Below are 25,973 nucleotides of genomic sequence, written 5' to 3'. Positions count from 1 at the left end.
ATGTCTTAGCTGGTCCATGCCTCCAAGCCATCTGCTCCCGGACCTCCAGGCCGTCTGCTACCGGGCCACCAGGCCATCTGCTTCTGATGTGTTCTCGTCGACGTCCAGCAATAGAATGTTGTTGCATGTTGTGCCAGTGATTAGAATACGCTAATTACGCTTGTCTTTTAGGCTCCCGAAGACCCTGAGACAATATTTTGAAACCCAACCGAGATATAGGTTAAGAACTCTTAATTGCACTCAAAGAGCTTTTAAGAAGTTCTTCTTGAGAGCTTAAGAGAACATTTACATGAAAATATAGCTAAAATCGGGTTTTCCAATGAACCAATGTTTTCTACACATTATTCAAGCAAAAACCAAGAGATTTTTACCTAGCAACAAGCATAACATTGCTTTAAACGAAAATGCCATCTAGAACAAGCTGAGTGCCGTTAAAAAGAGCTCATAGTGCCGATGCATGTCTGATTTTCGGGACCGACCGAGCCGAGTTTTGTTGGCTCGTCGACGATCCGAAAATTATGAGGTGGAGTGGGGGTGATTTTAGATACATCAATCTCACGTCTCTCGATTGACTGATTGGGAAACGTTCGTTCATCCAACCAGCGTGCACCAAAAAGAGGGGAAATTTGCCGAGAGGGGAATTCGTCACGTAACGTTTTCGCTTCGCGAAAATTTTGGATTGACACCACGTATAGAAACCTTAGGACAAAGTTCTTTGTCAAAAAAATAATTGTAATATCCTCGGATGAAGATTTACCGGGAAGGAATGTATACCCTGTAAAAACTGTTCCTTAAGTTGTAGTTCTCACCCTGCTCGACACCGGGGGACGAACGGACCCCCACATGCAGATTAATCATACATTTCCCTATACCCTAGCATTTCCTAGCCGTTGCAGACCATAACTTTGGCTCGGAGTTGGAAACGAACGCGAAGATCGATATCTGGCCGGGCCCCAACTTGGTGACCGCCCACTATATGAGCTCTGCGCGTTTGGCCACGCGACTTTGGTAGGCTTGTGCGGAGTCCATCGCCTGGACGGTGAAATTGATTTTTAATTGATACTAATTAAATCTACAGATCGATAAAATATGATATATTATGCAAATTAACTCTCACGCATTTGTTTTTTTTTTTTTTTTCTTCATAACTTATTTTTATTAGGTTCTTTTAGGTGCTGTGACCAGGTTAGAACCGAGGATCATTAGTACAAAAATAATAAATAGCAAAATAAAAACAGTAATTGAATAAGATGATTATTTTCTCGTGCCATGTGTCAGCAAGTGTGCGATCACGTCAATCTGTTCCTCGGGTGTCTTGCACTGGCTCAAGCGAACTCTGTATTCCCGGTAAATGGTCCACAGCTCCGACTCGCTGTACAGCTTCCGTTCACCTTGTTGCTCCTTCGGGGTTGCACCGGCGCCGGCGCCAGTATTTTCTCGACTTCTTCCTGCGGGACGAGGATGTTTATCTTCCGTCCCGACGGACGGCACCGCTCCAGGTAGCGGAGGAAAATCCGCCGCGGTGAACGCGGCTCCTGCCGGAGTCTGTTTGTCCTTCTTCCATGCTGGCGGCTTCGGCTTGGACGCCTGCTGCCTCGACTGGATGAACTGCGCACGTTTGGGACAGCTGCGGTCCAGACCCTCGTGGGATCCAGAGCAGTTGACACACTTCTTGGCTTGCGTTTCTTCTGCTTTGCACTTTTCCGTGCTGTGGGCACCCCCACAGCTGCTGCACCTTGGCTTGAGATGGCAGTTACTGGTTCCGTGACCGAACTGCAAGCAGTTCTTGCACTGGGTCACGTGCGGTTCTTTGTTCCGGTAGGCCACCCACCGGACGACGACTGGTCCCACTTTCTTTACCTTGCTACTCAACTCCTTGATACTGGTGTGCCCCTTGGGAAAAAGCACGATGAAAGGCGTCTCATCGATGGCGGGAAGCTGCTGCTTCCGCCTGATGGCGTGTACTGCCAAGACGTCCAGCTGATGTTCCGTCTTGAGCAGCTCCTTGATGTAATCCGGTTCCACGTTCGGGAGACCTCGCATTACTACCCGGTGCGGTCTCGCACTGCGCTTTCCGTGCGTGTAGAACTGCACCTTGTTCTTCTTCAGGTGAGCTTGCACCGTGTCGAAGTCGTCGCTCGAGAAGCACGTAATTTTGGTGCCATACCGCGTCAGTTTGTGTTCCGGCTGGACATCACATGACGACATCACCTTCGCAAGGCGGGCGAAGCTCGTTTCTTTCACCACCAGCGGTGGCTGCTTCTTCTCCCCGGCCGACTTGCCGGTTGCTGGTACCACGGGGATGGTTTTTTCTGCTGCTGGGTTCGCATTGTTGTTGTTGTTGTTGCTCTCCTCCGCTAGCGGGCTGAACTTGTTGTTGCTGAGCAGTTTCTCCACATCGCCGTCGTTGCCGCCATCGCCGACGTTGATCTCCTCCTTAGCCTTCCTGCGGCGAACCTTGACCACGGGACGAAATTCGCCCCCGTCCTCTCCTCCTCCTTCGGAGTCTTCCACCTCCATGCCCGTCGCCGCCTGCGTCTTGGGTTGAAACCCGTCCGGTTTCTCCCACACACTTTTCCTCAAGGCCGCGTTCCAGTAGAACGTCCTTCCATTCTCAGCCCTGTGCTCCGTCCACTCACTCTCCACCGTCGCGGCCGCCGCCATGGCCGTCGGCGAAAGTTAACAAAACACCGTCAAAAACGCGCTAAGCTAGCTCGAAAGACGACCAAACCCAACGAAAATATTATTGTTGTGCCTCACGCATTTGTTGTTTTGCCACGTTTGGCTGTTGTGCAACGGGGTCTTCCACGATTGGCGAGTGAAATTGTGGTGGTAATTGCTAGTTTCAAGGAAGTGAACATATTTCTTTTGCGATGGAATGCAAACGATTGTAGTGGTTCGAAAGGATTTTTTTTTGTTTTGTTGAAATTTCAAACGAAAAAAAATGATTGTTGATGATTTTTACTTATTTAACATGCAGAAACACTGTTCCGCACTGCTTGAATGGCATCCTGCATGTCAATCGACAGCAAGGTGGCACATTGCTTGTTGATGGCAATTCCAGGATTAGCATAGTACGGGTAAATGCCTTGAAGATTGTTCAGCGCTCCAACCAAAACGGAGTACTCGTTCGGCCATGCATTCAATATCTGAAAAGGTAGGTAAATCGCTATGATTTCAAGGATTACAAGTCAGAATAACCAGAACTCACCACTGAAGTACAGTTGAACGATCCTACTGAGCAGTAATTCAGCTGTCGAATACCAGCGTCCACCATGTTGTTCGCACTGTTCAGCGAAAACTTCGCCACTTTTGCGATTTTCTCAACATACGGAACGTTGGCCAGCAGACAGTCGGCAAACCGTCCCACGGAGATCCTAGGTTGCATCAAGTTGGCAGCCATCTGCTTGGCGCACTCACTGTACTGTTTCGTGCCGTAGAAGTCGTACATCGCTGCCAGAACTCCGCTCACGATGGTTTGGGCCGGGATCATCACACTGTTGGTCACCGTTTGACGAAACTGGGCAATCAAACCTCCAACGTAGGTTCTGAATCCAGCCGAACTAAGCTGGGTGCTCGTCAGACTCACGAAAGGATACTGGGTCCGGATGTCGACGAGCGAGCGGTTCACGTGCTCGGATAGCCCATCGTAGGCGTTCTGGATGATCTGTTGCTGTTGGTTCAGCGCTAGACTTAGTGCGTTGGAAGCGTTGTTCAGCTGGGCTAGTCCGGTTTGGATGGATGCGTAGTTGGCGTCCATCAGGGTGAACCAATCGGCGGCGTAGGCCGATTGGGACAGAATTGCCAGGGAAACTAGCAGGAGGCTGGTGTTTTTCATGGTGATAAAGAACTTCTCTGATACTACAATGCCAATTGTAGTTACCCTTTATATATCGTTTTGTGTGAATGACGAATAAGCTAACGAGTTGCTCAGCTGATGGTGGCAAACAATTTCCAACGTAACGTTGGTCAATATTCACTGCCTGGTTGGTCAATGTTGTCATTTGTCATATTGGTTATGTCTGTTACATAACCACCGGCACCTTTTTTGATGAATTGAATGGACGAACCAAATCTAAAAAAATAATCGATGATTACGAAATTACAGGAAATTTTACTGTTAAGTCTTAATTTTCCTTAATTGTTTATGATCAGTATACGGAGAAAAATGAATGGAAATTTTAAACTTATTTTTAGGTTCTCAATACAGTGGACTCTCTCGTTGTCGATATTGAAGGGACTGTCGAGAGCGGGAGTTATCAAATTATAGAACGAAAAATCAAAACAATCTATTTGAAGGGACTGACATATTTACTGACAGCTGGAGCAATATTGATATCGAGAAGATCGCCAGCCAGAGAGTCCACTATATAATCACAGACAACAGACGTTTTGGGTCGACTACCACCTTATGTAAATACATGCAACGGTTTCATCAAGAATGGCAAGCTTTTTTGTGGCGCTGTCGTCGCAGAAGAGATTTGTCAACTCTCCCGCACTGCTCTCAAGTGTAAACAACAACATTGATAAGCACGTGGTTGGCCGTATTCTCATTCTCATCAAAAGATGCATGCGTCTTTTCATCGAGAAAATTGATATGTTTGATCTACACAGTTTTGAAATGTTGAAAGTAAGTATTTTGAGTTCCGCTTCAGATAATTGTTAGTTAATTTCAGAGCAAAAAATCTATTTTATTAAAATATAGCATCATCAAAATCAAGTTGGTGGGAATCAGAATAGGGACGTTGCGGTACTTCGTGCTTCCATCTGGTTTTTTAAAGTGCAAGAGAGGAAAAAAGCTGAGTCATCGTCTAAAATAGACGGCATCCTATCTCTTCCAGCAAAATGAAGTCGATAAAGTAGTCGGTTTCGATGGAGGAGCAGTGGAAAACGGTGCGGCTCCTGCGAAAGCTGTGATGCACTGTAGTCTACATTCAGGCTTATTCTTGCAAGTGGCAATAGGGGCAATAGACTACGAGATGGCGTTAGTGTATCACCCGCCATGTTTTTACACACGATTTTCAAATTATTTTGTTTTAGTTGTCTGTGATATCATAAACGTTTTTTCACGATTTTCTGAAGTAATATTTCTCTGTGTAATTATTTAGGAAGTACTCTAAACGATTGTTTCGAACAACATTTGAGTGAAAGCATTTGGAATAATTCAGTCACTATTTTATTATTTGAATAACATTGCACGACTAGTGTTCATGTCCGATCTCTAGGCAAACTAATTACCATATTTCCATTCTCAATAACTACTTCAATTATATCATCTCCGTTTTCAACTGTTCAAACAAAGTCGTTCAATTCACAACTAGTATAAGTACGCGAAACCGCAGATGAACCTTACAAACAGACCAAAACCACCATGGGAAAGTGCAACCTCCAAACGATAGTTCTGTTCGTATTCGCAACGATGCCGTTACTAATCCAGGCTTTCGATTGGTACTCGCTAACGCAAGCCAACTACGCCGCAATCCAATCGGGACTAGCTCAGCTGAACAACGCTTCCGTGGTCATCAACGGAACCATCAATACCCAGGCGAACCTGGCGTCGGCTGCAATTTCCGGCCTGCAGCAACACATGACCAAGGGCCTGACGGATCTGCAGGCCCGTTTCCCAAATCAGAACATCAACATCGGTAACATGTTGGGCGGGTTCAATTGGTTCACCGGAGAAGTGCCCCAGGTGCTGGCCGAGTTCCGCCAAACCATCACGGATGACGTGATGGCACCGTCGCAGGTCGTCGTCCAGAACATCCTGAACGCGATGACCGAGTTCTTCTTGTCGCCGAAACGTGCCTGTGCCCAGCAGCACGCGCAGAACTTGGTGCAGCCGAGGATTTCCGTGGGTCGGTTGGCGCAGTGCTTCCGCGAGGACATGCAGTTTGCCGATCAACCAACCGCGGGAACGCAAATGTTGATGAACGATGGCAAGGCCGTTTCGGATGTGATTCTGGGCCAGTTGAAGTACTGTTCACCGGGATCGAGCAACTGTACCGCCGCGGTAAGCAAGCTTTCTTTGGTGTAAATTTAAATTTATAAAATTGTCATGAATTATTTCCAGTTTTTCAATGGACTTCCCAACCTAATGCAAACTGCCACATGGGCAGTTGCCAACTTACAAGGTTTTCCAAGGTTCTGGACGCAGGCTGGCGTTCCTTTCAATCAGAACTGTGCCGCTGCCATCGGTGCCGACATACAGGATGCCATCCAGGGTATCCGGAGAAGTATTTCCAGTTGTTCATGTTCAGGCTGTTTTAAATAAAATATTCAAGTCACTTCCGACATTCAGTAATTTGTCATCGTTTGTCCTTTGCTCTATAACTCCCCACCTAATGAGGTGAAACAGCCTCACTTAATTTCTGTAATGATATCTGTTGTTAATTACCGTGATCAACCTATTAAATAATAAATTACTCTAAAGCTCATATCCTCTAACAAATCAGCTTTCATCATCGATCGTGAGGAATGTCCTTCGAAGTGCGGCTGATCAACAACACCGTAATGACCGATCCAATTCCGCTAATACACCTTGATGGACTATCGAAGGGAAGACACAACCCACACCTCCACCACCCCACCCGTAGGATATTTAAACAGACACAAACCAGGCGCTAATAATTGCACGCGTTTGCGGTAAATGGATCCAAGCCGTAAAGGCCTTTGAACATAACCTATTTGCCGTTGGTTGGATACGAGAAGCCTGGCGAGCGTACCGGGGGCCGCGTGATTTAATGGGTAGCTATTACTGATAAAAATCAGCAGTTTTGTTTGAGCAGTGTGTTTATAATGTTGCCGCGCCACCACCGCAATCGTTGCGCGTGCTAAAACCAGACACCGTGTAAAGGTGTTGGGCAAGCTTTATTTTATACTTTATGATTATGTTGCTTTAGATGAAATGTTTAACAATCATTTCTCTATAATCTATTTATTCTGCCTGCGAGTTTAATTTTTTTCAGTTTTCCAAAGTCTCTGAAGAAGTTTAACTGAAACTGAAAAAACTTAGTCGATCAAAATTCAATCTGTCAAAATAGTTTTATTGTTTTGTATGTATTTTAAATTAAAATTAATTGATTCAACATTTTTCAGTTAATCGTGTGTACTTGAGAAATCGTTACTAAGAAGTATTATATTGTCGCCGTCGTGCTAACTTGTCGTACGTGCATTTTGGGCCAAATTGAGTTAAGAACGCCATTTTGTGCAACTCACAATGCTTCATCTTTTGACCTTCACAGATCCCCAAAATTCGATTTCAATCCTGAGATATTCAACGAAATCCGAAAAAACTCCGTGCATTTTTGTCACTTTACATATGAAAGTAGTTTCAATCTTGTCGTGCTATCTTGTCACTCCCTGAAAATTGATGTAAGTGCGACAACTGGCCAAAGGGATTTCAAGTCAGAACGCGTTTGACGCACGTAAAAGTTAGACTACCGTAAACATTTGTAATGATAACTCGGGACTCCAGCAACCAACTTCAACCAAACTTCGGGATAATGAACATAATGGTCAACCGAACAAAACGTGTTTGTTATTGGTTACATTGCGTGTTTTGTTTTTGTTTATTCAAGGTCAAACATTAAAATACGTTTTTCTCGGAACGTCAAAATGGCGGCTGCGACAAGATAGCACGAAGACGTCGATATTTTAATTATTGTTTAGAAACATGATCGTATATTACAAATCAACCATTTGTAATTAAAAGTTACAAAAAAGTAACAAGATTATATTTGTAATTGTAATTTTTAATTACAATAAAGCACAAATCCTTGTAATACTGAATTACAAAAAAGCCTGCAATCTTTTGGAACTCTCTATGTAACCGGTTTAGAAATTCGCATGCAATAATTTCATTACGTTTGGGACAACAGGTTACGTCGTTTCGGCGTGTTATTCTTCTGAAGAAAATCCCCTACTAAAAATGGCTTGTTAACTGGTATACTGGCTGAGCATAACTTCCAATTGCGAGCGGTCGAAGCCAAATACATTTTTCATTCGATTTTTGCCTTCCTCACTGAGGTAAGACTATGATTCTGTTCTAAAAATGCAATTTTTAAAAGCACTTCGTAGACGCACCTTCATTTATACATATCGACTCAGAATCGAAAACTGAACAAATGTCTGTGTGTATGTATGTATGTAACTAACAGACTAGTTTTTCGGAACTTGCAGAATCGATTCAACCCAAACCGATTGCATTCACAGTAAAAAAATCTGTGTAAAATCGCATGCAAAAGCATACACATCACCTTTGTGATTTTTTCAGATTTTTTTTCTTCGGTACATACTTTTTGTGTACACGATTTCTCATACAATATTACATGCTTTTGCTAACAAAGGTGATAAGCATGTTTTTGCATGCGATTTTACCATCGGATTTTTTGCTATTTTCAACTTGGTTTAGGGTCCCGTATATTGAGTTTTATACAGATAGAAGTATCTATAAGTAATTCAAAAGCTATGCATAGAAATGTGGTTTCTCATATATTCGGATGTTAGAAAAGTGACCAACCATCAAATTATTCTCCCCATCTCTAACCTTTAAATCAACATTCATTTTTTTTTATGTTAACACAAAAATCAAAGTGGTATGAGGGTCACAAATAAAAAAATATACAACTGATTTTAAAACAATCATTGGATATAAATATTTCAAAATCTTATTGTTTACTATTTCTCTTCAAAAATCAGCAAATCGTCGTTGTGGTGCTAACTTGTCGTATGTCGATGTTGGGCCAAATTGAGTTAAGAACGCTTTTTTTGTGCAGCTCACCATGCCTTACCCGTTGACCTTCACAGATCTTCAAAATTCGATTTCAATCCTGAGATATTCAATATAAACCGAAAAAAACACTTTTCATATGAAAGAAGTTTCAATCTTGTCGTGTTTGTTGTATCTTAACACAGAAACTGAAAATTGATGTAAGTGCTACAATTGGCCAAAAAGGATTTCAGGTCAGAACGCGTTTGACACAGGAACGAGCTCGAAACTTCGGGGCAATGCACAGATTGGTCAAACAAAAACAAAACGTGTTTGTTATTGTTCCCAAATAACCGCGAATCACTAAATAGCAGCATCAAATCAGCATTATATTGGCATTTAATACCAGCAAATAATGCTTCAAAACATTTAATCAGCACTTTTCCCTTGAGAAATATTTCAAGTGGCGCACAGTGATGCCGATTTAATGCTTCGCCGAAAGCTCGAACAAAAACAAACTGCTTTATCGACGTCAAGGCTGGGGGAAAAAAAGAACAGCTGCTCCACTCACACTTGGTGGTGGGCCTCCTTTGTTTTTTTTCCTGTTCCATTTCATGTGTGAGTGTGACACTTTGATGTTATTCTTGCATTTTTCTCGTCGATCTCCAGGATGCGTGCCAGCCAACTGATGTATTCTGAAATGGGTGTTTGTTTTGAAAGTTTTAATCGATGTGGTTGATGCATCGAACATTAATTAAGACTTTGTTTCTGCTGTTTCGAGTTTCCGTTGTCATTTCGTTGGACGCAAATTATCCATTATCACTCAGCAAATTGCGGCCATCCAGTCAAGTGCAGTACAATTAATTACGGGTTAAAAGGGACAAGCACTGGCTAACGGCTAACGGGAACTGCTTTTCCGAGGAGTGCTAGGTCCACGGTTGGCAAAATTTCACAAAGTGTATCAGACTTCCGGAAAGCAGCTTTTTGCTTGTGAGAAAAGTCATTCAATTTATCAGAGAACTTTTGATAATGTCCTTTGTGCTATGGGAATATGTTTTGAAAAATTTGGCTTCATTACAGGCTGCAGTTTCCCACAAAAAAAAAAAAAAAACAAAAAAACACTTCAATCAGCGGGAATTGAAAAATAAAACTGATGCACACTTGGGGAACTGCGCCTTAGCCCGCACGCTTATTGGAACGGTATGACGGGAGAAGGATTAAAGTCAATAAGAGCGTGCCTGGTTGAAATGTTTCCCGTATCGATGGGTTACTTTGTTGATAAACATCAAATGCTTTGAAGCACATTTTCAAGGTCGTAAATGGTGATTTAATACCAGTTGTAATGCTGCAAAGTTTTGGTACTTTGAAGCATTCGCAAAGCTTATTTACTACTTCAAAACATTCCAGTGCTAATTTAGTACTGAATTAATACTTCAATTTAATTAATTAATACTTCAAATCTGTCCAACTATCCTTTCAAAATAAACCGACTGTGAAATAAATTTGGGATTGGTGATAACAGGAAAGCATTCCATTTTAGTTATAATTTTCATCATGAAATTCATTACAAATCTGTATTATACGAAAAAATCTGTTCAAAAACTCGACCGGGCTCTTTAAGAATGTGTTGTAAACCTTTTTGTATTATTTTGATCAACAAAAATCAAAATCTATCTGTTTGAGTTATTTGCAACCAACCTGTCACAAAAATGTTGTTTTTTTTTTACCCCAGTAGCAGTGTACCAAATCAGATGACGATGCCGACTGCGCTCTCTAATCATACTCATTAGAGGGTACAAACGACTATAGTTGTCAGACCCGCCAAGATTCGTCCGCGAGTCCTTACCAATGCTACAAGGTGCCTGAGGTGGCCCACCACCGTCGTCGTCGTCGTCGTCTGGGTGGCGAGGTGTTTACGCGCGCGAGGAGTTGATTTTGTCGGGGCTGTAAAAGGAGCTGTAATTGTGGTGTTTAATAAATTTCAGAACATTATAACGGCCCGATTGGAACGGGTAATTGACGGCCGATACGGCTAGAGGGGGGTCGAGGAGGATATGGCCATTTTAGCACCAGTCAGGCTGATATCATTACAACTCTGGTGTTTCAAGTCAGTCAGTTAAGTTAGTTGCTGGTTTTGTCTGGCAGCCTTGACGAAAACGAGTCGAAAATCGTTACCCTTCTCAGGATGTGGGCTATCTGAATTAATTTCTTGTAATTATACACCAAAAATCGACATTTCGAATTAACACGCACTGTTCAGTGGGTCACCAGCGTAGTTGGTGTGACTTGGACACAGGGGAAAACATGTCGAGTGCTAACGAAGGTGTGATAGCGATTTAAGCAAATTAAGTGGTAAAATCGATGTGAACTCGTTGGTTGCAGTGTTTGTGCGTGTTCCCAGCAGTAATCAATCTTGCAGCCTGATGTGGGTCATGCAAATTGCAGATTCGAAAAGTATAGAGTGTAATTGATTGTATGTGTCGTAAAAATGAGGGATACTTAGTTGTTCTTTAAATTTATATCTGGTCTTCTTTCAAATCTTCATTTTTTACGTCCAGCAAATGCAAACATTCAGCAAAACTGCTTCCAACCTTCTGTGAATACATCCCCACGCCAACTGACCTCACGACTTAATTGCTTGTGACTTAATTTAATCGAAAATGTAAACGCCTCTGCTGCCTCCGCATGTCCCACATCGGAAACCGTTTTGACCGCCAGGGAACTCCCAGCGCGAGAGTCACTTCGGTAGGTCCCCCCTCTTGTCCTCAAGACCCCCTCTCTTCAAATCTCACCTATTTTCCTCGTATTTTCGCTTCAATCTGCCCCAGCCACCTTCTTCCTCCTTCGTCTAAATTTGGTCTTAAACGAGACCACCTAATGTCATTTCTTCCTGCCACTGCCTCCCCAACGTGACCCTCTCTACTCGGGTTGGTTTCAACGAACGAACCCATTATTCAAGTTTCGGATAAAAAGTTGCTACAGATATCCGCATTTGTCCGTTACGTTTGGAACTGGTGGTCCAGAGAGACATTCCGTAGATTACTCGGAGGAAAACTTGGCGTCAAGTCTAGTATGTCAAGGTCCTAAAGTGAAAGGTTGGCGTCATTTAGTGTTTGTCTAGCCAAATGTAAACCTAAACTAGAAATCAGGAATCTGAAACAAACAATTCTGTTTTTCTTTCCAACCTTCCTATTTCACGACCTTGATGCCAAACCTTTAACCTACTCCTAGGAGAAGCATACCTTAGGGAGGTCCCCCTCCCTTGGAAATGCCCCCCTTGGGTTGGCACGGTGTGACGTCACGCTGCTAAATGGCACTAGCTGGGCCCTGTGGGTCTGTCATTGAGGGCCCACGAGGTGCGGCCAGCGAAGCGCGACTTTCGGGGTTGGAAGCTGATTTGAAATTATGTTGTTAGAGCACGCTCTCGATGATTGATTGATGGTGGTTGTGCTTTGATTTCGTTCCTGCGTGTCTTCTCCACCGGTGTAATTTCTACCCCTGTTGTTGGGTTTGCTACTGGTGAGATGGCATCATGGCGCAATTGTTGTTGAGCCACCGGTGAAAAGAAGGGGGAAATTAGGATCAAAACCACTTACATTTCAATTGGGGCTGGGAACGGGTTTTGACAGCCGGGTTTGTGGGTATCCGAGCAGCGTTAAAGAATAATATGCTTATTAGAGCGATCGTAACGAGAGAGTCCAATTATTGTGATCTCTGCTGGGTTCGATTCAGGGTTGAGACCTTCAGATTGATTGAACTATTGAGCAGCGCCATTGTATCTACATAATCTGGGTAGGTAATACAGTGGAAGTTTAGTTTGGAGCAAATACTGATCATGATTATTATCTTAGGATAATGCTTATGGGTTATTCCAACTCAAAACCTATCAACACTCGAAATCAACTTTTTTTCTGATCAAGCTCGAACTTGGTCAGCTCGAAATCGGAAAAAGTTGTCCCTCTTCGATTTCCGTGAAACTTTGCTCTAAGGGTTAATTTCACTCTGACCACGAATGCGAGATCTATTTCTCAATATCTCTTGATGGAGGGGCGGCACGACTCCTTTTTTCTGGATTTTTAATATGGCACGTTAATTCAGTGGTCTGTAGCTCGAAATTCGAGGCTCGAATCCGTGAATAGATAGGACTGTGGTGTCAAAAGGATGCCCAATATGATGTATTTCGAAAAAAAAAAACGTCGAAAAACATGCCATTTTATGGGAAATTTAAAACATTTTTTTCAATTTAAAAAAGCGTTTTTTATCTTTTTAGGGCTACTTTTTAGCGTGTACCAATGTTCTAGAATGTTGTAAAACAGAAAAAATTGATGTGAAAACATGAGGGATTGCATGTATTCTCCACGAGTTATCAGTACGAAAAAGTTTGTTAATAGCTGATAACCTTTTAATTGCGTCCAAGACAACTAAAATCGATCAAAATGGCGTGGAGTTATGATTTTTTTTAATGTGATTTTTGCTAAAAATGACAAAAAATCCATTTTTGGGACCACCCTTGCACGGTGTAGCTCACCCTAATGGCCAAACAAAAAAAAATACGGGTCTTATTATTTTGATCAAGGTACCTCCAGAAAAAATCATTGAGTCCGACCTGAGAACTTTTTTTCGGTTTAGGCTCTTTTCAAATGGAATTGCTGTATATATTTAAAAAAAAAGTTGAAATAGAAAATTTCAAAAATGGTCTTCAGTTAAGTTAGGGTTGTTCCAAAATTAAAATTTTAGAAATAACGGCATAAAAAATTTTAAAATAAAAGTTAAATCAGAAAATTTGATAATGGTCTCTAACTAAGATTGGGTGGTTCCATTAATTATATTATTTTAAATTTTAATTTAAAATTTTAGAAATAACATCAATAAAATAAAAGTTTAATGTTACAGAACTACTTGGAAGGTTTTTCAAAGACGTATTAATTAGACATTTTTGCGTTGTATTGATTGATAAAATCCAATTTCTGATTAGCAATTGTTTTCACGTTGTAATGCGAAAATGAAAATTGCAGTGCAATTTACTTGAGTCTGACAGTTAAATCTTACCAAATATCAGTATGATACACATAATGGTCAATTGAAAGCATTATCACATAAATTTTTAATTTTAGAAACTCTTAAAATACTAAAATACTAAAATACTAAAATACTAAAATACTAAAATACTAAATTACTAAAATACTAAAATACTAAAATACTAAAATACTAAAATACTAAAATACTAAAATACTAAAATACTAAAATACTAAAATACTAAAATACTAAAATACTAAAATACTAAAATACTAAAATACTAAAATACTAAAATACTAAAATACTAAAATACTAAAATACTAAAATACTAAAATACTAAAATACTAAAATACTAAAATACTAAAATACTAAAATACTAAAATACTAAAATACTAAAATACTAAAATACTAAAATACTAAAATACTAAAATACTAAAATACTAAAATACTAAAATACTAAAATACTAAAATACTAAAATACTAAAATACTAAAATACTATTATGCTAAATATTAGGTGGTTTATTTCTTTTTGAAAAAAAGTACATACTTTAAAATAATACAGTCCACATGCTCTCCCGTGTGACGTGCGCAGAGTTGTAATTTTTTAATTAACTTTTTTTCTCCCGCCACTCCACCTCCACCGTGACTCACCTTTAATCATAATTAATTCAATTATGGCCACGGCTGCTCCAACTACCCGGTACACGTTCGTTTTCGTCTTCTGTCGAGATGACCACATCTCGGGTCGCAGATCGGGTCATGTTCTGGTGCCGCCACGTTGCGCGTACATCATGGACCAGGGCGGAACATTTGCATATGAAACGGAAAACCGCCACTTGAAGCTGCCGCCACCGGGTGACATTCGCGGGTGCAGGTTACAATGTTTTGAAGTGCGAGGGAAAAAAACGACTACAGCGTGGTGATACCGACATGATAAAAGTTTAACATGGTGGCAGTGTTGCAAGATTACTTGAAGATCAGAAGTCTCCAGGAATTGAAGAATTGAAGAATTGAAGAATTGAAGAATTGAAGAATTGAAGATTTGAAGAATTGAAGAATTGAATAATTGAAGAATTGAAGAATTGAAGAATTGAAGAATTGAAGAATTAAACAATTAAAGACTCGAAGATTTAAAATTTGAAGAAAAAATTCTTCAAATGTCATTTTTGAAAACTGGCAACCTGCTTGCGCCCAGGAACCGCTTCTTTCGCTAGTGTAATTTATTGCGCGCCAAATCTGAAGCGCCCCGGACACTTAAGATTTCATTTAAGGTGCAAGTGGAGCACAACCACGCCGGGTTGGTCGTGATAATCTGGCCAGGCCCAGGCGACAACCTCTAAACACGACAAGGCCTTGCGCGCTTCTGGTGTAAATGGAAAATTTAATTAAGTCATAGCTTCTTTTTTGTTTACTTTGTGCTTGTTTCTCCGGGAGTTGGCGACTTGGTGTAGGACGGTGAGTGTGTGCGAATTTAAGTGGCAAATGTCACCGGTTTAATTACGGTACGGGGCGCGACATAATCGCACTTACAAGACAAGGTAAAATAAGAAGAGAATTATGTCTGGAAGCGCGAACCATTTTGCTTCGACACTTTAGCACTGCTGAAAGGCTGAGGTCTCAAGACTTCGCTAAACCAAACCTGCTACGCAACCCTGTCACCGATCTACGCACAGCGTTCAACCTGTCCCCTCAGCCACGCTGATGGATCATTTCAACGAATTAACCACTGCCACCAATTGACCCAGATCTTTCACCTCAGCCACTTTGCTAGGCTCGGAACCCCATCAGCTGGATTTCGGCACCCTAACCGCCGTTTATGATCCAAAATAGGATCTAAGCCGGAGCTACCGGCCGCAAAGGTCGCCAGGAACAGGCCCGATTTCAACAAGTCTTCAAGCGGCTGGATTTGGGGGTCTTAACCATAACCGAAAAAAAGCCGGCCTCGGCGTACGCGGACCGCCCGCTGGGAGGTACTTTAGGGGCCAACCACCGAATGATTGAGTGTGCTATGGTCAAGATGAATAGCTTCTGGTGTTCTGCACGGGCCTCTCCTAATACCTTACGAAGAGTTTGCTTTTGGGTTTGTCCAAATACGCATCGGGGCGACCTTTGGAAGCTTCTTAACTGTGCTGTCCGACTTTAAATCATGGATTACGGCGCGGCTCGGCTCGGCCATGGGGAGGTCGGACCCCCAAAAACAACAAGCCCGCGACCATAAAAGTCATTGAATTTTGGTGGGATATTGTACAAATCGTCGACGGAGTTGCGCCACGCCAAGGGCCATCATCCGAGAGAGATTCGAGGAGCCACCCAGGAGACCCAGCAGGAGTTTAATGGACCCCGAACGGACGAATAATTACGGAAAGAAGTCTTGCTGCTGCTGCTGCGGGTTAATTGATTTATTTGCTACAGTTTGGCGTGGAATGGCAAATTATACGCTTTCCCGAAGCCCGGGTAATTGACGATTGGCTAGGCACTTAAGTTTTATGGCGCTTTATCGGAGAGCTGGAAATTACTGGCTATGAAGACATTAGCCCCTTAAATTGAGGGAGCCTGCGCAGTATCCATCCGGTTTTATGGGGCTGTAATGCGTAATGGAACTTTATCGTCACTGTAGGGCTCGATTTGGGCCACACTCGTTGAGCTCGTCGAGCGATGGAGGTGTCCATTTGCATATATTTGGGCTGGATGTTCCCAGGGCTGATTTAGGGGTGACTTTTTATTCCGCAGACTCAAGGTCCTTCGAGGTAATGAGGCTCGGCTGGGATTGCACCACTTTTGAACGAAATTGCGTTCACTCCCTAGCGAAATTGGAGCAATTTTCTGTTGACAATGTTATTACGTTGAGGACCACCCATTGTTTTTATGCCTTTTGAGAATTGAAAGTTAATTTCAGCATTAAGGAGAACAATATCACATATATCTGTAGTTTGAAGCATAATTGCATGTTTTCCCATGGTGATCTTTATTCAAGTAGTTTCTTCTCTGGGAATTTTGTAAAGTTAGTGCATGCTCACTAAGAACTCAAGTTAAATTGTAATTTCAGATTCAGAAAAAATACAGCTGTAGTCTTCGTGTTGAAAATCAACTTTTTGCAATTCCAGCAACTTTTCAACAGCGCTGAAAAGTTCATTATAGCACTCATTTGAGTTCAACTTTTCAGAACTTGTATCGTAATGAATACTGTTTGACGCTGTTTTGGTAATCGAATGCGACGAAAATTTCGCAGATTTAATCTGCCCTGACCGTTTCCTACACTGAAATAAAAAATAGTTCCAAATTCCTAAATTCTAGGAATTTTGGCTCTTTTCCTTATTTACTTGTGGGTCTCGTGGCGCAGGGGTAGCGGCTTCGGCTGCCGATCCCGATGATGCTATGAGACGCGGGTTCGATTCCCGCCTTATCCACTGAGCTTCTATCGGATGGTGAAGTAAAACGTCGGTCCCGGTTTCTCCTGTCTCGTCAGAGGCGCTGGAGCAGAAATCCCACGTTAGAGGAAGGCCATGCCCCGGGGGGCGTAGTGCCAATAGTTTCGTTTTTTCCTTATTTACTTCTATTTTCAATTCGGTTTTATTGGTGAATAATCAAGATACAATGAGTTATTTTGATGTGCATTACAGAGTTTTGGAGTTCCTTTCAGCTGTGTGTTGCATCATAATCCATTTTGGAACAATTATTTCTTTAACTAAGACACAAGCAAGAGTAAGAATAAATTAAAAAAAACTAACAGAAATTGCAAAGGAAAGGGGATAAAGGAAGAGAAAGCTCAAAACTAGATCACAGTTTTTTATCCTTTGTATATGTGTTTGATCATCAGTTCCCCAAGGGTCAGGAATTGTTCCGCCGAAAAATCGATGGAGCACTGAACACTTAACTGCTGCTTGCTCTCGTGCGTACACGGAGGGGGTTTCCTTATTTAGTAATTGTGTTTTTTGGATTACTAAATAAGAAAGGGAGCAAAATTCCTAGAATTTGGGAATTTGGTACTTTTTTTTGACGTAGACTTACGTCTTTGTTGAAGGTACTGGGGTGCCATTCCAAAAAACCCGGGCCGAAGGCCCTGGAATATTGCGTCATCCGTCAATCGCTTATATCTTCCTTCCCTCAAATCGAATCGGCACGATTTTGGTTCCATTCGATTCGAAAATTATTCAGCAATTTGCTATAAAACTTTCATTGTTGGCAAAATAGTTTAACTGTTGAAACAATTGAATGTTTTAAAAAATTTTCAAAATGCATAGATTTTGCAAGCAAAATGAGCGCTTCCCACTCACGGACGGGAATGTCAAGTACCTATTTTGAGGGGAAAATCATCCGAGCAACGCGACCGAGTGTCGGTCGCGAAAAAGGAGGGGAAGTAGCGGACCGAAATCATATATAAGAACGCGCGCTCAGCCCATTCTATCATTCACGTCTCAGACGTCGGACCGGCAGCAGCAGCAGCAGCAGCAGCAAAGCTCAGCCCAGAGCAGCAGCAGGAGAGGGGGAACAGGACTGGAAAAGAAGTGCGCATCGCCTTCTCGTCGTCACCTTCAGCCAGTTGCCTCTCGATGGCCGGACCTTTTGGATCTTTCGTGGTAGGGGGTGAAGACTTCCCAACTCTTCGGAGTTGCTTCACTCCTCGTCCCTCGTCCCACCCGGGACGAGGCATCAACAAGATGAGGCGCGCGCCTGCTGCCTTCTGCCAAAAAGCCTCTCGTGGGTCAAGCCATGGTTGTGGACATCCAACTAGCTCGTCACATTCGCGACGAGCGCTTCTGAAAGAGTTACGTCGTATTCATTTCCAAACTGTTGAAAGAGTTGCCCTCATCCCCGGGACGAGGCAGCGAACTGCAAAAATTTCAATTTAAATTTCAGGAACAAATTTTGGTCTTCGGGGGCGACGGAATGCTCTCGCCCCCAACCCCTCTGCCCTCCCCCCATTCTGCTCTTAGCATTCTTGCAAAAATTCATCCAATAAACGCAATCAATTCCCAATTGTTAGTGCTTGTGCCCTCAGGGCATCTGCAACGCTGGAGTGCAAATCAAATTTTGCATCCGGCTTATAAATACCGAGATCAAATTTGCCACCTTGAAAAAACTCCGTCATCGCCACCGCTAGGGTAGCAAATTTGCCACCGAAACAAGCCCACCGCGGGAGGCAAATATGGGTTTTATCATCTTTTGCTCTCGTTTACCTTCAAAATCAATAATTATGTATTGTTTCATGCTTAGAAATGCTAAAAATTTATTAGTCTTTTTAATCATATTGAAAATTTCATTTTTTCGAAAATGTCGAAAGTTAAACAACTTGCTACCCGATTTGATTCTCACCAAACCCACACATCTTAACTTTACGTAGTCTACGCCATTCCGGTTATGTCTGTGACATAACTACTTTGACTTTTTATTTCAGTGTACCGTTTGTCACTTCCACACCGATCGCTACAAAATACTCTTTCTTTACTCTCCCTCTCACTCCAATCGGGTAGTACTCAGAGAGACAAATTGCGCTCTATAGCTCAAAGCCTACTCGAAATAGTTTGCGATCGGTTTTGTTTTGATCATTTATTAAATTCTTGAGTTTTTTTTTAATAGGTCCAATAAACCAAATTTCTAGTTTTTGCTTTTTTAGTGTTTTTGAAACCGCCTTGAGTCAGGGGTATTAAAAAATACCCAAAAAGCAAAAACTGAAAATTTGGTTTATTGGATCTTTAAAAAAAAAACTCCAGAATTGCTTGAAATCAATGTTATCATAAATGTTTCTCAATTTTGTTGATAACACAACATCAAAGACACATTTGACAGCAATTTCCGTCATGAAAAATATAAATTGACGGCAAACTGTGGTAGTGCAGGTCAAAAGAGCGCCACGCTGGTATTTTGTTAGATTCTCTCCTCTCTGAACATATGTATTTGTTTGTGACTTGGGTCGACGAACGGAGTAGGCAAAGAAATTCACGAAGTATTTGTTTCGCTGTGTGAAGCGATTGGCCAAGGCGCTGGCAGCAAGCTGGTCATGTTCGCTCGCGAATGGTTGCGTGCTCCAGTCGGCAAAGATTCGTTCGGCGATGAGTGAGTGATTTCTGATCTGTGCGAAGAAAACCAGGACCCTTGGTTCTAATCAGGAAGGTGCTGTGTCCTATCCCTCGCCTAGACCAGACCAAAATCCATGATAAAGCTGACAGACCAAATCTGTCAGACCAAGACTGTCAGACCAAAGAGCAAAAAGTAAACAATCTTGGTCTTCGACGTAGGTGCACACAAATCAAGAAAAGAAAATTTGAAAAAGAATTTTATTTTTCCAATTCAATGACTGGGTTTGGACTGCAAAATTGAATGGACGTCAGAAAATGATTAAAAAGTGCGGCGTCCTGTACACCGACAATTAAATAAGCAATTAAAAGCCTTATTTTTCCACTTTAATTTTTGATCGCGTTTTCGGTTTACACCTGAAAAATCTTGAAATTATTTATACGGATTTGTGATTCCTCTCTTTCCACCATTCCCTTGGTTCTAATATGGTTGTGTTTTCCTCCAATATTTTCAAGTTTTTCGAAGCACATTTAAGGAAATGGTTCTAGCTGATAACAAGCAATCTGTCGAGTACCGAATTGATTTAAATTGAATAAAAGTTGTCCAAGAACTGGCGTCCCGTTTCGCCTTAATGAGACAATTTATGTGAATACCGTCTTGACTCGATTACCAAAGTCATCGGAAAAAATTCACTTCAGATAATCAGCTGTAGGTTAGTCGTCGACTAACAAGTTCTTAACAAAATTAAACATATTCAAGACGCCCCCATTAAACGAGTTGGCGCCCTCAGCAGGGCTCAAGAGAAACTTTGCATTTTGCAAATTTGCCAAGTTGCCGATTTGTGCTGCGTTTTCATGAAAAAGATCTAACGCCCTTAAGAGGCCCCAGGGCACCCAAAACGCCATTTTTTTGCAAATTAAAAAAAATGCCTAAGGGAGATTGCGAGTCCAACTGTCAACCAGCGACTCCACCGAAATAGATTTTATGTTATGATAATTGAATTACGAAAAAAGTTGATTTTCAATGTCTTGTAATTAGTCGTTGAGCTGAAATGTGACCCCAAAAATCAAAGATTGCTACCAAAATGGTGGAGATGAAATATTAAGAAAATTGGTTTGAGCCTTGAATGGTTTGACTAAAATGGGGTCACAGAACTCGAATTTGATGTTTAAAGTTAGAAAACAGAATCACAAATACACGAAATACGAATCTGGACTGCATTTAATTTTGGTCAATTTTGCTTATTTGTGAACGCAGACATCAAACCAGGTGACTTAAAGCAGTTTAAAAGATCTTAGAACTCAGACAAATAAATTCAAATGCATAATTATTGTTACACGTCAATCAAGCGTTGTTAATGCAACGCCTGAGAACTCTGGTCATTTCCCGTCCTTCTCATGTGAACCAAAAAAGACCATAAATTAACCTCCTACTCCAGTTATTCATTAATATTCCAACTCCATATCCATAAGCCAATAAGCTCAAACAAACCAACCCACGACAAAATCCACCTTCACATTTCCCGTGGCTATTTGCCAACTTTTTTCGTCACAGACACACACTTCTCTGTTTGTTTTTGACGAGCTTGACCCCGTGAGACCCCCAGAGACCGTGTGTGCAGGCAGGGTCTTCACCGGTCGTTTTGTTGTTCACCTCCCCCGGTGGTCCACTCTGAACTGCAAGCAGATTATGTTTTTTATTGATTGGCGCGTGAATTTCCGCCACAAGTTTGTTACACCGGCCTGGACCACCCGCACCGGGCCTTAAAACTGACCCGCGAGTCACCACGGTGGGGTGAAAATGAGCTGCGACGGGGTCATAAACGATTTGTTACGATTGAGATGAGTGAGAGGTGAAAGAATCAATAAGCACACACGGAGAGCGAGCATCAGGTTCAAGCGCAATTATTAACCAATGATCGTTTTTTACGAGGTCTCGGAACCATAGACAAGCAGATGATACAGTAGCGCCATCACTTTTGGAGTGAGCGTTTGCCGAACTAATTTGCGTTCAAAATGACCGTTTTTTTATGGAAGGCAACTGGAATGTCTGCTTGTCTGTGTCTGAAGAGTCTGAAAGTCTGATGGAACACTCAAAATAGTTTTCACCACAATGTTGCATGAAAATATATGCGATTATTTTCCATAACGATGTTCATGCCAAATCTACGTGAATTTCAGGAGGCTAGGCTTAATCCTTTTTCTAACACACCAATACAGTCATGAACCACATCACATGAATTTCACGACAATGTTGCGGTCAGTTCACGCAGCCTTTACCTTCTCGAAATGTTATATCCGCATTATTCTCCAGTGTTTTTTTTAATACAGGGGGGTTGGGGGTGGGTTTTGTTCTCCTTTTGTCAGTTCAGTGATTTGTTAACAAAGAAAAAAATGATTATATTTTTTCCTTTTATTTTCATTTTTTTATAAATCACATCACATTTTCCTTACTACATCACACCACAAAAAATACACTATCACAATTCACTTTTTTATATTTTATTCAATTCTGCGACATCAGCACCACACGCAAAAATGGTCCAGGTTTGGGGCCAATCGCTTGTAGCTTGCGGACAGCTGGGCGGCCTACCCTTTTACCGACGGTTGTCGGTTTTATACCGGTATCTCGATTGCAAACAATGGCCACGGCCACGAACAGTATACCGGCCGATACTTCCATCACCTTCTTCGCAGCCTGCTTGACTCCCTTAGAGGCCGGTCCCGCTGGGCCTTGCGCACCTCTTGCCTAATGCTACACTTGGCCATTGTGGTGGAGGCTCCGATTAGGCGTGCTGGACGTTCTGGATCTGTGGTCTAGAAAATAAGAACATACAAATTTAATGCAATGATCTTGGCTAAATACGATAAAATTATGCGCATAGTACTTACTTTGCACGTATCGATTTCAAAGATCAATACTATTTCTGTTCCGGTGACCGATGGCAGAAACTATGTTTAGTCGATGAGAAGCAGCAGCAAACTGATTGGCGATTGCCCACAGCCTTGCACGTCTGGCTCAAAATTTTCAGACTGGAAAATCACGCAACTTTTCAACTCTGCTCATCGTCGTCACTTTTCACCACAATGTTGCATGAAATGGTCAGTGGATATTTTCCATAACACTTTACTTGCGCATGTGACATGAATTTCATGCAAACCCGAATCAGCTGACCCGCAAGCCACGCCTCCAAATTTTCAGGCATGAATTTCACGTGGTATTTTGTTGTGTGAGTGTAAGCTGCGTGGAAATCAAGCAGAGTTGACATGAATGTAATGTGACTGTTGCAGGACTCATGTAAAACGTTGTTTTCAATCGAAAATTGGTTGCCACCGGAATTTTCATGCAACTCTGTGGTGAAAGGTTTTTTGAGTGAAGAGTTACAGGTTCTCTCCTCAAGAGTGAAAAGGTGGACCCCAAATCGAATGTGTAATTATATGGTTGATCCATTTGTATAGGACCACTTAACACGGGTCCAGGCCGTGGCAGGAATTGGATCAGGTTACAACCCCAAAACGACGTTTATTGATGGTGCAAAACCAGATTGACTGACTGACAGATATTTTGTTTGTGGTTTCGCGGTGTTTGCGCGTGAGAGTTGTAGACTATTTGTTCCCTGGCTGTAATTTGATCAACTCGCTGCGTTCGAATCCAGTTCATTATCACAGTCGATTTCAGCTTGATTTATGTTGGAAATTGGTTGAACTGTGATTATCTGGTTTGACACGGAAGAGTGCATTTTATAAAGCTGATTCAGCAATAAATGGTAGAATTAAGTTAATTAAATCAACTATGGTCAAAAACTTAAAAAATCCGCTTAATTTTTTAATGAATTTATCTGCATTTGAGCCCATTCACTACCATGAAATTTGCCCAGGTTGTGAAACTTGCATAACCTAACCTTAAGTCACATTTAACGTTCCACCTGCGCGCCTCATTGCTTTCAATAGCAGGTAAGGTGATCTCCGCGAGTTAGCTTTCGAGTGCATCGGAAGATCTATAATTATCAAATCGTCACCTGCGAGTGTGACCAACCTGGCGCGACTTTCAACGTGTAATGTGAGTGCAATCTAAGCGTGACTTATCGCTTAATAAAATTAACCCATTCGTTTTATTGTCCTCAAAGTCCACAAACACACTTTGGCTACGCCAAGGTTTGCACTTTGCTTCGAACCGAAAATATCGTGTCAAGTGCAATAAAATTCGATACCAATATTTATGTTACGACCTTCTCTTGCTCGCGTGCGGTGGTCACACTCTCCTCCGCTCTGACAGCTGGGGCTGTCACTTCTAGGGTCGTAAAAGTTTGGTGGCGGCGTGACATCATGCCGTGCGCCCCCGTTGATCAATTTGCCGGAAGGGAAGTTTTTTTTCTATCGGGGAGACTCCACTATCTGATGCCGCTATCAGTGAACCGATCGATTGATTGTAAAGAGTTTGATTTTTTTTTCGATGCTTGGGTAGCACTCGTGGGCCACCCAGCAGTGAAAGGGAGGTATTTTTGGACCCCACCGTAGTTGTCGTCGCAGCACTCAATCTGAGAAGAGTGACACTTTAGCGTGGTTGATAAGAGGGCTATAAGAGGGCCAAGGTGTTGGGTATGATTGAGTTAAAAGTGGTCCAATCAAGTGAATGGGTTTTTCAATGACCGTAACGAAAAAAAAAACGAAAAAAAACGAAGTTGACTTTATAGCTGTCGGCCCCATTGCTAGTACCAACCACTAGTGTCTTCCTTTTATCTACAAGGACTTCGCCGCCCTGGGCTCCTAAGTGTATGAAAGTATGGCACGGAGCGACGGCGCCGAATACCCATATTTACACAAAGAATTTTAGAGCGCCCACCGCGGGATTCGAACCGACACCTCTGGATTGTGAGTCCAGTGCGCGGTCCGATTGATCTACACGGGCGGGACACTGATGTTTATTTATAGGTAGATTAAAGGACAATTTTGGGTCATAAAATACATTTTCAGATATTTTCGAAGATTATGCTTTATCTGAAATTGTAATTAAAATAACGAAATAAGGTAGTTTTGAATATGTTTTTAATTTTACGACCATTACTTTACATTGTTGTAGAGCGTCCAATTTTCCGAGGTTACAAAATTTCCGGGAAAAGGGAAATTTTCAAATTTTCAAATTTAGCAATAAAGTTCTGACCCTAGTTCTCATTAATATTTTGCAACAAAATTGTTTAGAATAGAAACTTAAATGGTCAAAAAGTGTGAGGATCAGTTCTGGTTTACTTTTTAAATGATTCTATGAACATTGGAAACCCATGGCGCATTGGTTATTTTAAAAAAGAAGTCTAGAATTAATGCCTTGACTGCTTGTAAAAAATATATCTTCAAGAAAATATATAAATTTTCAAAATTTATAGGCTGTCTTTCAATTTATTCAAAATATCAAAAAATATGTTTAGTATTATTAGGTATTATTGTTTTGATCACCAGTGAAAATCATAAAATTGCTTTTACTTTAAAAAATAAATATCATAAAGAGCTGGGTGCTGAAAAGACAGAATGCGTCATGTGATTTTCGAAAGCTTCCCACTGCTCCCCACTAATACAACAGCACTACAGCTGTAAACATAAACAAAGTAGAAGGCTATGTTCAAGCTCAAGCGTGACACATTTTTTGCTGCTGAAGTGAATTGTTTTGAAACATTTTGGATCTGTTGATGTTGATGTTTTCGTTGAAAATTTAGTGCATCCCACTTTTTTCTTCGTATACTAAACGATGGGCGGCCAAAAGAGGCCTTTTTTGTTTTCCACGTGATGAAAAATTATGTCAAAAGTGGGTGGAATTTCGTCAATCAGAAGAGCAACTGAATGGAAGTTCCGAGATTATGTATCTTTGATGTGCAGTAATAACATCGGAGTAAGATTATCCAATATTATTTGGCAGGTAAAATTCATAGTTATTGATAATTCGTCGCTAACATTTCAAAAAGCGTCATAACATAGGTTTTGCATGAGACATAGCGATTTTGAAATGTGAGCAACGAATCATGCCAATCTCGATTTCAACCCTGTTCTTAAGATGTTTTGACTTCGAAAACCTTAATAGCTCGACGCCATCGACTTTTTTTTATTCCTGACAAAATAAATTATAGATCGATCACAATACTTGCCACTTTTTGGTATTATTTTGCGAACAGTAAATTGGTTCCACTTTGACAGTTCTAAATTGAGGCCGCTTTGCGGCTTTGCGGACAACTATTCTGCACCCAGA

At 41.6% G+C, this 25,973-nt stretch overlaps 2 protein-coding genes across 2 annotated transcripts; one reads left to right on the top strand and one right to left on the bottom strand.

The window, feature by feature from the left end:
- Positions 1-2,843: 2,843 nt before the first annotated feature.
- Positions 2,844-3,845, bottom strand: LOC120414818 (uncharacterized). Its single transcript, XM_039576144.2, has 2 exons — positions 3,212-3,845; positions 2,844-3,149 (listed from the first exon to the last, which is right to left on the bottom strand). The coding sequence occupies exons 1-2, from the start codon at positions 3,836-3,838 to the stop codon at positions 2,970-2,972; spliced, it is 807 nt and encodes a 268-aa protein (XP_039432078.1). The 5' UTR covers positions 3,839-3,845; the 3' UTR covers positions 2,844-2,969.
- A 1,510-nt stretch (positions 3,846-5,355) lies between these two features.
- On the top strand, positions 5,356-6,457 carry LOC120414816 (uncharacterized). Its single transcript, XM_039576138.2, has 2 exons — positions 5,356-6,010; positions 6,071-6,457. The coding sequence occupies exons 1-2, from the start codon at positions 5,372-5,374 to the stop codon at positions 6,269-6,271; spliced, it is 840 nt and encodes a 279-aa protein (XP_039432072.1). The 5' UTR covers positions 5,356-5,371; the 3' UTR covers positions 6,272-6,457.
- Positions 6,458-25,973: the final 19,516 nt, after the last annotated feature.

Source organism: Culex pipiens, chromosome 3, assembly GCF_016801865.2.
Source record: "Culex pipiens pallens isolate TS chromosome 3, TS_CPP_V2, whole genome shotgun sequence".
NCBI lineage: Eukaryota > Metazoa > Arthropoda > Insecta > Diptera > Culicidae > Culex > Culex pipiens.
The sequence above is the reverse complement of the archived record's forward strand: the minus strand, read 5'-3'. Positions and strand labels throughout refer to the sequence as shown.

Bases quoted from the DNA above. Each gene is read 5' to 3' on its own strand.
- LOC120414818 (XM_039576144.2), bottom strand. From the start codon at position 3,838: ATGAAAAACACCAGCCTCCTGCTAGTTTCCCTGGCAATTCTGTCCCAA. The intron at 3,150-3,211 runs GTGAGTTCTGGT...CTACCTTTTCAG, and splicing joins CGTTCAACTGTACTTCAGTG to ATATTGAATGCATGGCCGAA.
- LOC120414816 (XM_039576138.2), top strand. From the start codon at position 5,372: ATGGGAAAGTGCAACCTCCAAACGATAGTTCTGTTCGTATTCGCAACG. The intron at 6,011-6,070 runs GTAAGCAAGCTT...AATTATTTCCAG, and splicing joins CGAGCAACTGTACCGCCGCG to TTTTTCAATGGACTTCCCAA.